This window comes from Ranitomeya imitator, chromosome 1 (assembly GCF_032444005.1).
Source record: "Ranitomeya imitator isolate aRanImi1 chromosome 1, aRanImi1.pri, whole genome shotgun sequence".
Taxonomy (NCBI): domain Eukaryota; kingdom Metazoa; phylum Chordata; class Amphibia; order Anura; family Dendrobatidae; genus Ranitomeya; species Ranitomeya imitator.
This window is the reverse complement of record NC_091282.1, coordinates 816,871,803-816,883,893: the sequence shown is the minus strand read 5'-3', so window position 1 is coordinate 816,883,893 and position 12,091 is coordinate 816,871,803. Positions and strand designations below refer to the sequence as shown.

Genomic DNA, 12,091 nt, shown 5'->3' with positions numbered 1-12,091 from the left:
GGTTGGCTCGTACAGACTCATTCATCATTTATCATACCCTAGAGGTGCGTCATTAAATGATGAGGTGTCAAGTGTGGATTGCTCTGTGCAATATACATCATTTGATGTTGCTTTGGATTTGTTGCGTGAGTTTGGTAGGAATGCGCTTATGGCGAAGTCTGATATAAAGTCGGCATTTCGGATTTTGCCAGTTAATCCAGATGGTTTCTGCTCTCTTGGTTTTTCTTTTAATGGTAAATTCTTTTTTGATAGATGCTTGCCTATGGGTTTTTCTTTGTCATGTTTTTATTTTGAGTCGTTTTCTACGTTTCTGCAATGGGTAGTTGAGTTTGATTTGGTTGGTGGCGGGATGTTACATTATTTAGATGATTTTTTATTTATTGGTCCGGCGGGTTCAGTTGTATGTCATTCTATGTTAAGAAAGTTTTTAAGTATTTGCAATCAATTTGGCGTTCCTATTGCAGCTGAAAAAACGGTATCTCCTTGTACCTCTTTGGAATTTTTGGGTATATTAATGGATTCTGAAAGCATGACTTGTTCTTTACCTGTTGAAAAAATATCGAAATTGTGTGTTTCCATTTCACGTTGTTTAGCTTTAGAGAAGGTTACTCTGAAAGATCTACAGTCGTTGTTAGGATCTTTGAATTTTGCGCTTTGAATTATTCCCATAGGCAGGGTGTTCTCTAGGAGGCTATACGAAGCAACTGCTGGCCATTCCTCACCTCATTCTCATATTCGGCTCGGTTCCGCGTTGAAAGAGGATTTGAAGGTGTGGTTTAAGTTTTTGTCCAAATTTAATGGAAGAACTGTTTGGCAGGAGCCATTTGCTTCTGCTGAGGAATTGTCTTTGTTTTATTTGGCTGATAGAGATTTTGGTGTTAGATTATCATTTTTGTCTTTTTGGTTGTCTGAGGTGTGGCCTTTTTCATGGAAGCAGCTTAAAGTCATTGATAATCAGACGGTTTTGGATTTGTTCGCTGTATTTTTATGTCTTCATCTTTGGGGTTCGCTTCTTAGGAATAAAAGAATTTTGTTCCTGTCCAATAATCAAGGTTTAGTTTTTGCATTGAATACACTGTCTTCAAAAAACGTATGGGCTGCTAAGATCATTAGGCACTTGGTTTTTCTCTGTTTGGATTATAACATCTGGCTAAAGGCTTCTTTCTCTTCTATGGACATTAATAATGCTGCATTTGTTTATCGTCGCCAGCTTTCTCTACCCAAGAGAGGAAATCACGGCGAGGAAGGAAACAGAGCAATTTGCCCACAATGGATTTGGGATGTGATACAGGATTAGCTTCACACTTCATTTCTAAATCCTTGGCTGACCGAACATGGGCCGAGTATTCGGCGGCATGGAATTTATGGTTTAATTTTTGTTTAGTAAAAAATCATCCACATAAAGTTTGTAGTGTAGAAATGTCACTGATGTTCTTAGAGTCTCTAGTTCTTAAAGGTTTATCTTACTCTGCTTTAGCTAAACATGTAGCGGGAGTTTCATTTTTTTTAAAGGTTCTAGGCGCTAGTCCTATGTCTGACATTTTTCATGTACGTCAATTTTTGAAAGGTTTTAGGAGGTCTCACTTTAAACCGGATGAACGCCGCCCAATTTCTTTTAATTTGTTAAAGAACCTTTGTGCATGTGTGTCATTAGTTTGTATTAATGAGTTTGAGTCATGTCTTTTCTCAACAGCCTTTTCTTTAGCGTTTTTTGCAGCATTACGGGATGGTGAGCTGGTATCCCAGAAGAAATCTGTTCCGTCTGGTCTTTTCGTTGAGGACGTTACAATTTTTGATTCCTATGTCATGTTATTTGTGCGTAAATCCAAAATGGATCAAATGGGTAGAGGCTCCTCCTTGCGGCTGAACTCGATCTCTGACAGTACCATCTGTCCTGTTTCCAATACAAAAAGATGGGTGTTATTAAGACCTAAGATCAATGGCCCATTTTTTATTCACCTTAATGGCGAGCCTGTGACTTGCTTTCAATTCAATTTTATACTCAAAAAATGTTTAAAGGAGCTTAATCTAACTGATTTGAAGCTATCATCCCATTCTTTTCGTATTGGAGCGGCAACTGAGGCCGCTAGATTAGGCTTTCGCTATAACACAATTAAAAGAATTGGCCGCTGGGATTCGGATAGATTTAGGTTGTACATTCGCCCTAACTTGTATTCTTCTTAATATTTCATTCCTTTTTTAGGAATTTGGTCGGTGTGGATCATCGGACACTCTTATGTTTTTTGGGCAGAAAAAAGGGCGAATGTGAGAACTTATACAGGGAATCTTTCATTTAATTCTTCTTTTCTCCAAGTTTTTTGGTTTAGCAGGCGCGATATGCAGTGGAAGAATTTAATTGAAGAGATTAGAAGATTGAAGGAAATATGGCCTTTACCGAACATAATAATTTTTCATCTGGGAGGGAATGATTTGGGTAGAATCAGCACCTTGAATTTGATTGCCTTCATGAAAAGGGACATGGCTATGTTAAAATCGGAGTTTAGTAATGCAACCCTGGTATTTTCAGAGATCATTCCAAGGTTTTTATGGTTCAGTAATAATATGTTATTTTTGGAGAGGATTCGTAAGCGAATCAATAGGAGTTTGGAGAAATTTATGTACTTAATTGACGGTTTTTCCTACAGGCATGTCGATCTGGAGGAAATCATTCCAGGCATGTACAGAAGGGATTGGGTTCATTTGTCTGATGTTGGTCTGGACGTGTTAAATTTGGACTTCCAGACCATCATTGAAAAATGGCTTTGGCGTTTTGGGGGGGCCTCGCCTTCTTAAGGCTAGGCGTTTGGGAAAGTCGCCCGTTAATTTTCGGGTGGATTGGAATATATGTGTGGAGCTTTAAACAATTTGCTCATATCTCAATGGTTATATTTATTTATTGGTTTAAGATAAATTTATTGGTAACCCAAAAATAAACGCCACGGCCATTTTATCCCAACCAGAAATCTGTGTCAAGTGTTTTTATTGAGTATTTCTTTTATGGGGCTTGTGTTACCATGAATTGTTAGGTAAGAAGGTTCGTGTTAACTAGAAAAGGATTTTTCAGTGAATATACAATGAGGGCCTATTTATAGAACAACTCCAGAACAGTTCTGATGGTTGTCAGAGAGTTGAACTGCCACTTATTAAATGCTGATGGCCTATCCTAATATCATAGACCATAGACATGAGATATATGTATGCAGATCATTTCTTATGAACACCACAGACTTCAGACTTGTAAGCAACTCTCACCAAGTTTGTTTTGCTTTCTTACAACCTCACCCTCTTGCATCCACGCTTGATAAAGCATGCGTTCTCAATGGTTGGGAGGAATTAAGATGTGTTTGGTGGCGTCTTATATTCCTTGACCACAAATGTCCAAAATGCCTGATCCTTCCATCCTCTGACTTCTGCTGTCAGGAGAGAGTGGGTATATTCTGATACACATGAGGTAAATTTTTGACTGGCCCCATTACAGTTGTCAGGCTCGGCCTACAATCATCTAATGTGTATAGACACCTTAAGGCCGGGGTTATACTGGTGAGTGCAATGCGAGAAACTCGCACAAGTCTCTCGAATCAATACCCGGCACAGCCGCCGGCACTCGAGTATGCGGCTGCATGCGGCTGAATGCTCCGGTCCCGAATGCCGGCGGCAGTGCTGGGTATTGATGCGAGAGACTCATGTGAGTTTCTTGCATTGAGCTCGCAAGTGTGACCCCGGCCTTATGGTGATGAGTATAAAGGGATCTTTTTTTGTGTTTAAAGTGAACAGGTTTTCTCCTTTTATAATTTTATCAGGAGGAAAAGGCCATCAAGTACATAAGTCCTGGCCCAGCGCTCTGACTGAGGGGGACCTGGCTGGAAGCAAGGAATCAACAGGTACTAAACAATAGCACGTGATAAAGTAATACCCACAATATGTATATACAACTGTGCCATGAAATCTGAATCATTCAGCAGGCATTCTTTTCAAGTAATGATAAATGTGTTTTTTATTGGTACAGGCTTTCCAGAAAAAACGATCCAACCTATTTCACCCAGAGGAGATGATGAAAATAAAAGACTTTCTTCACTAGAGCAAGGTTATCAATATCTTCCCTGGCTTACAGTGCTTTACACTATACCTTAATTACTACACTGGTAACTAAGCACTGAATCATAATTACTACACTGGTAACTAAGCACATAATTACTACACTGGTAACTAAGCACTGAATCATAAATTAAAGCAGGTTTCCAATTAAAATGTTAACAAGTTCATATTTTATGAAATCAGAAATTAAGATTTTGTTGTTTTAGTTGGGACAGCCATTTTTGCAAAGGTAACAACACAAAGGGCAGCTATATTGGTTGTCACTTCTAAAATCCATATGTGTTCCCACTGGAAATATACAGCTTTTTTTCAGCTGCTCTTTATTGGTGCAACTAGGTGTAACCTAGTATTAGATCCCTACATTTAGATCGACATTTACCCGAACATATGCATACTTACCAATATTTTATCACAAACCCCAGGAATTTTCAGGCAGCACTTCCTGTTCTGCATAGGATAGGATTTAGAGAGCATACAACAACCCCCTTTTTTAAATAAATTGTCATAAATATTGTGCAAATATAAAAACATTGATTAAAAACATTTAAATCTTCGAGGCCTTAATGATATCAGCACTTAACAAGAAAAACATTTTTTTTAAATTCTGCAGACATTAATGGGCTACCTTCTTCTTTGGAGGTTCCTATCTCTAGTGGTCCTTTCCGTAATGTTGGCTTATCCCGAGCAGCTCGTACACACAGGCTACGCAAATTGCGGACACCAAGCAAATGCCGTGAATGTAACAGTTATGTGTACTTTCAAGGAGCTGAATGTGAGGAGGTAAGAAAACATATTGGAAAATGAGATAAGAACCTTTTTCTATTTAAAGGAGCTGAACTTTATTAGGAAAGTGGACCCTAAAATGAAAAGCACAGTAAGAATTCACCCTCATTGGGTCCAGCACTGGCTCTCCGACGCTGCTTCGGTCTTGATATTTTGAATGCAGCAGTGATGTCACATTAACAGCTCGCATCACCACTGTAGCAAGTCACTAAGCTAATCATTTATGTTGAGGTAGACAGCACGAACCACTTTGGGCCCACCTTCCTGAAAGCGAACAACTCCTTGTAGTAAGCAATTTGCAGTGGAGGCCACTGTAAAATTTCGGTAGCTCTATTTTCGATGAAGATTTTCATTTCTGCATGCGAATGAGATTTCATGGCACTTCATCCATATGACTGCTACTATAATACTCAGTGGATTTTCCAGAAGCAAATTGACAGTGTATCTAAAGTGTAGGAACCCACCTTTAGGACTTATTCAGATGTCCAATATTCTCGTACGAGTGCTATCCGTGGAATAAGTCCTAAGTCTGGAATTACATGCTCTTTTCGTGCATTTTTTTACGCAACACACAGGAGAGGTCATAAAAAGTGCAAAGTTCGTAATTTTTTTTTGTGGAACAGCAAAAACTTTGTCATAAAACTGGCAATAAAATGACGTGCAATTCCAGCCATAACAGCTGATCATAGATAGCTCGCTTCTTGGTCATGTAGTTGGCAGAGGAACTTTTCAGTAAAACAGGTTGCGTTCTGCGAATGCTTCCTTAATCTTGCATTAGGAGAAGATTATTAACAGTTGGAGATAATGTCTAAATATTACAAGATTTGTTTCATGTTAGAAGAGTAAAGTAAATGGAATAGTCTTTTATCATTGCAAACACCCCATGTTTCTCTGTTTTTTTGCTCAGTGTTCCCTTGCTTGCCACAAGAAGTGTTTGGAAACTCTGGCAATACAGTGTGGTCACAAGAAATTGCAAGGACGATTACTCTTGTTTGGCAGGAACTTCTCCGAGGCAGCGATGAGATCTCCAGATCACGTGCCTTTTCTCGTACGCAAGTGTGTTTCGGAGATAGAAGCTCGAGCATTAACCATGAAGGTGACGATAATCAGATGAAGATTTTTACGTTTTACATCTTAAAGACATAAATATACTTTCTTTATTTAGCTGTTGTAACATAAGATATTAGTAGGAATGTCTGTTTCATATGTTGCTGGTTTTCATATAAATACTAAAATGTACTGATGTGATGATCACCTTCGATTGTCTATTAGGGTATATATCGTGTGAACGGGGTAAAGACTCGGGTGGAGAAGCTATGTCAAGCATTTGAAAATGGGAAGGAGTTAGTTGAACTTTCTCAGGCCTCACCACATGATCTGAGCAATGTCCTGAAGCTTTATCTTCGCCAGGTGATGTATATTTAGACATCCTTTTTTCATTATTCAGGGTCCTCTTTTATTCATTTTCCACTATTACAAAGCCAAGTCTAGCGCAACCAATCTTATACTGGAGCCTTCAAGGAAAACTAGAGGGTAAAAGTCCATCTTCAGTTTCATAGACTGTTTGTAGGTTAAGAACTCTCTCAAATGAGTTCCATTATTTTTATTTCTCCTGCTAGTTACCTCACTACAAAGCATTGTTCATGACAAGCAGGTTCACTAACTTTTAATAACCAGATTCAGTATATATATTGACTTCTTCAGCTCCCCGAGCCTCTGATGCCATTCCGTCTTTATAACGGTTTAATGGGCCTTGCAAAAGAAAGTCTTCGTGATTGTGAAAGTGGCAAGGCATCCAGACTTGAGGACAAAGGGGCAGAAACAGAGCCAGACGCCCTTGCCATGGCGGAGAGACTGAAGGAACTGCTACAGGACCTGCCCTTTGAGAACAGAGTCACACTGCAGTATTTAATAAAGCATTTGTGCAGGTATGTCTTCGGTACAGGAGTAAAATAAAAAGTCCAGAATATTTTTATCGCAGATCTTAATGAATTTCCATCTCATGTGTTACCCTAACGCTAGATTCAGTAATTGATCAGTATTTTACCTCAGTATGTGTAAGCCAAAACCAGGAGAGAGTGATAAATACAGAAATGGTTACATGTTTCTATTATACTTTCCTCCGATTGTTCCACTCCTGGTTTTGGCTTACAGATACTGAGGTAAAATACTGAACCTGTGAATGTGGCCTAATGATGATGTTTTGGCTCAGAATGTAAATCTATTTTCCCTTAGTCTTGTCACCTCTGCTTAACATATTGGAAAGTTCTGTGCCTCGTGAACTGATAGGAAAGGTGGAACTTTCAATTATGCCTGTGCCCATAAAAAAGACCCCATGGGTGCGATTCATTAATGAGTCTTCATGCAGCACTCACTGGAGCACACTGACCTGATTCATTAAGTGGCATGCACCACTTAATGAATCAGATGCATCCCGGGGCTGGCGTACACTTCTGTAGTAAGTTACACCTATTAAGTCGAGTTTATGAATATGACAAGTGTGCATAACCACATCTCGTCCTGCCCATGCTACTCACATATTGGTGTAGCTGGCCAAAAATGGTGTATAAATGCCAAAAGTCGCTGTTATGATTGTGTAACAACTTACATGGGAAAATAGAAACTACATCTGACCAAGCCGGTCCCTGTACAGACTAGAGATTCTGACCCCACAGTCCCTAGAGGTTCCTACATTGGCTGGAATACCTCTAACAACAGTCTAAACTATGGCTACTCAAACCTATGCTGCCTGAAAGCACATTGAGCGCTTCACATTCCTTCTAAGGAACACGAGGGTAGAGCAGAGTGTGATTTACCTACATAAGGGAAGGAGTGAAGAGATAGAAAGAAATCCCAAAGTGAGTTAAAACAAATCACCACAACCAGAATGAGAAGATAAGGTACATACTGCTTGAGAGAATGCCGCCTACTTCTTAAACAAAAACAGAAGATAGGTGCAAGGGGAAAAGCATAATCAGCAGACAGATAATCCCTAGGTGGTATTTCATTGGCTGGCATAAACAATGACAGGACATCCAAATGTTAATATCACCAGCATGAAATACCAGCAGGGGAAAAGTATATATAGCCGCACCCAGAAGCTGATCGGGCATACAAATGAAAACACCTGTTAATCTGAAAAGACTAATACAAAGATAGCATACAATAAACACCCAGAAAAGAGGTGTAGTTCCTGTGGCTCAATGGGTAGATAAGCCGACAACAAAACGCATGATCAAGTGTTCAAACCAAGTCGCATGATAGTTTCAATATTTTTTAAGGTGTTTACACTAGATTTCTCACGTATGCACCTTAATCACCCTCTATGACTTCATCCCCCCTCCAACTCATTGTGTAATTGTTTAATACTGGCTAACTAGCAAAAAGGGAGGGCGTCTTGTGCTGCTGACGTGACTAAAGGTACCGTCACACATAACGATATCGTTAACGATATCATTGCTTTTTGTGCCATAGCAACGATATCGTTAACAAAATCGTTATGCGTGACAGTGACCAACGATCAGGTCCCTGCTGGGAGATCGTTGGTCGCTGGGGAAAGTCCAGGACTTTATTTCGTCGCTGGATCACCCGCTGACAACGCTGAATCGGCGTGTGTAATGCCGATTCAGCGATGTCTTCACTGGTAACCAGGGTAAACATCGGGTTACTAAGCGCAGGGCCGCGCTTAGTAACCCGATGTTTACCCTGGTTACCATTGTAAAAGTAAAAAAAAAAAAACACTACATACTTACATTCCTGTCGCGTCCCTCAGCGTCAGCATCCCTGCGTCCCCCAGTGTCAGTGCCGGCCGGTCGTAAAGCAGAGCACAGTGGTGACGTCACCGCTCTGCTTTCCAGCCAGCGCGCTTACACAGTGCAGGGAAGCTGGCGCTGGGGGACGCGACAGGAGTGTAAGTATGTACTGTTTTTTTTTTTTACTTTTACAATGGTAACCAGGGTAAACATCGGGTTACTAAGCGCGGCCCTGCGCTTAGTAACCTGATGTTTACCCTGGTTATCCGGGGACTTTGGGATCGTTGGTCGCTGGAGAGCTGTCTGTGTGACAGCTCTCCAGCGACCAAACCGCGACGCTGCAGCGATCGGCATCGTTGTTTAGATCGCTGCAGCGTCGCTAAATGTGACGGTACCTTAAGGGAAAACATGCGCAACACAATGGACTTTCAAATGTTTCAGCTATATGACCTTTATCAAGCAAGACAAATCTATTTAATTTGACGGAATAAATGAAAAATAAAGTTTTAACCTATCTCTGGGGCCTACTACCCTAAATGTTTGGATATTATATGTTTCTTTGGGAAAAGTGGCATGTAGAGCCAGGTCTGCACAGAGTTCTTGTGAAGGATATGAAATTTCACATTTATATTTTAAAACATAACTTTCCCTGCATACCTTACAGTGCTCATCATGTGTGGATATGGCAAGCATTCCAGTGAGGAACACTAACCATAGTATTAAGAACAGACCTCCCAAGGGAAATCTGCCCCAAATATTATTCTGTAGTCTGTAATGACTGATGATGGTATTTAGAGCTGAACAGGACGGTGCACCACAAATCTACTCAATGGAGACACATGAATGTTCACTAACAGAAGTAGAAGCAGCTCTAGGAGAATGGGTCAAAATACCTATGGGCAAGGGAATCCCGGCCAGTACGTAAGCACTGCAAATAGAGTCCAGTGGGAAAAAGAAGACATGGAGGCTTTTTTACTTCTATTGAGATCAACCACAGACAGAGGCAAGTTCTCACCTTTCCTAAAAGATGCATCTGTTTCAATAGATTCTTGAAACACCAGGACAGGACCCAGGCGTAGAACTTGCTAAAAGAACAGAAAATGAAATAAGTTGGTTAATATTCACAAAAAATGAAGTATTTGGTCTAAATTGTGGAAGAAATCTAAGAGAAACTTTGTTTGCAAAAACAGAAACAAAGGGTTCACGAGAACCTAAAGGTTGGCACTCACCAACCATTACAGCTGATATTACAGACAGTATAAAAAATACTTTTTCAGATGGATGCTTTCCAGATGTTCAAATGGAGGACCACAAATGTTTTTTAGCGTTAGGAATGTCTCACGGACTACCAAACTTACAACCTTAGGTCCAAGTCTAGATGTTGCTGTAAACAGTAAGGTTTTATTGCAGTTGTTGATGTTTGGTCCTGTTGAATCTTGGGCATCAATCTCAGAATCTTTGTAATTGGAGGGAACACATATGCCACACTGAATTTCCAAGAAATAGACACTGCATCCACAGTCAGAGGATTTTCCTATAGGGAACAGAACACTAGACATCTGGCATTGACCCTGGTTGCAATTAAGTTCACTAAAGGATTTCCTCAGAGATTCAAGAGATATTGAAATATTTCTGGATTTAGGCAGCACTGTCCAGGAACTGAAAATGGGGTTGTCCCCATTAGACCCTTGAAATTCTGTTAATCCTTAGGGCGCAGTCAGACGACTGTATAAATTAGACTGAGATCAGACAGCAATGCACAAAATGACCGATGGGTCTCTCAACCCCAGCGTGTCAGATTTATATATTTCTAAGCAGCTGTCACGCTCGAGTCAGGAGAGCAGCGGCCAGTCCAAGCATTGTGATCCGATCTTGGATCAATTTATACAGTGGTCTGACTGCAGCTTTAATAGGATACATTAGCTTGATTCCTTTTGCAAGAACCTGTGCTTTATGTAAAAGCTTTCACTCGGTGGATATTAGAGCTGATAAGTAGTCATCCATTGTGAAGACCATAGACCCCATAGAAGTAGAGATTTGCTCATTTCCTGGTCCTCTGACTGGATTGCCCGAATAAACTTAAAAGAGTTTTTCCCATATTGGATAAGTTTAACTTCTTTGACTCCTTATCTTCAGAAGAATCAGATTGTAAATCATCCAGAACCCTAATTTCTCTATCTGTGGCACTCTGCACAATGTCAACTTCTGGATAAACGGATCATTTTATTTATTATGCTTTGCTTCTATAGCGCTGTCTATTTCCGCAGCGCTTTACATACATTTTCATCACTGTCCCCAATGGGGCTCACAATCTAAATTCCCTATCAGTATGTATTTGGAGTGTGGGAGAAAACCGGAGAACCCGGAGGAAACCCAAGTAAACACGGGGAGAACATACAAACTCCTTGCAGATGTTGTCCTTGGAGGGATTTGAACCGAAGGACCCACGGCGCTTGCATTGTCATCAGAAAGGTGAAGTGAGTTCATTGGCTGTGAACTCGCAGGACCTGTCTGATGGCATCGCAAGCAAGAGAACTTTCTCACGCTCGCGATGCCATCAGATAGGTAATAAGAGTTCACAGGGAGACACGCTGCTCAGTTTCTCTGCCGGATGACAGGCTGTATAGTTGCATCATGCAACCATGCAACCTGCCATCTAGATGTAGCAGTGCTAGACCCATCGTGGAACAACTGAATTAGCAGCATCTCTGCGGAAAGGTAAGGAATATTGTTGTTTGCTTTTTTTTAACTCTTTTGCAGATGACGAGGGCATTGGGAGGAATGGGTGAGGTCGTAAGTATGGTTTAATTAAGATTATTAAAGGAGTCTGTGTCATTCTTTCAATTAAAGGACTTTTTTCTGGGTGTCTGTGTTTTCATACAATGTGACTATGGGGTTAGTAATGGGGGCATCTTATTGAAGCCTCTCCATTACTAACCTCAGAGCTTGATGTTACCTGACAATACAAAGGTGACATTAACCCCCCACAACTATCACCCCACTTGCCACAGAGCAAGTCAGAAGAGCGAGGCTAAGTGCCAGAATTGCCTTTTTTTGGGGTGGCTGAGAGCTGATGGTTTTTAGCCTGGGGGGCCAGTATCCATCGCCCCTTCCTAGGCTATTAATATCAGCCCGCAACTGTTTGCATAGTTTTTGCTGGTTATTAATTATAGGGGGACCCTACATCATTTTTTTTAGGGTTCCCTATTTTAATAGCCAGTAAAGGCTAAGCATACAGTTGTGAGCTGATATTAATAGCATGGGAAGCTCCATGGGTGTTACCCATCTCCCAGGCTATAAACATCATGGTTACCAAAATTGCTCCCTCGCATATATATATATATACATATATATATATATATATATATATATATATATATATATATATATATATATATATATGTATATATATATATATACACAGTTGTGCTCAAAAGTTTAGATACCCCGGCAGAATTTTT

At 40.3% G+C, this 12,091-nt stretch overlaps 1 protein-coding gene across 1 annotated transcript in view; it reads left to right on the top strand.

The window, feature by feature from the left end:
- The window catches only part of ARHGAP45 (Rho GTPase activating protein 45), a 161,044-nt gene that overhangs the window by 127,734 nt on the left and 21,219 nt on the right, over nt 1–12,091 (top strand). The window contains exons 15-20 of the mRNA XM_069739975.1: nt 3,801–3,881; nt 4,007–4,084; nt 4,706–4,875; nt 5,786–5,974; nt 6,151–6,288; nt 6,583–6,806. Coding sequence (XP_069596076.1) covers nt 3,801–3,881; nt 4,007–4,084; nt 4,706–4,875; nt 5,786–5,974; nt 6,151–6,288; nt 6,583–6,806 — 880 coding nt within the window. The remainder of the gene's footprint in view (nt 1–3,800; nt 3,882–4,006; nt 4,085–4,705; nt 4,876–5,785; nt 5,975–6,150; nt 6,289–6,582; nt 6,807–12,091) is intronic.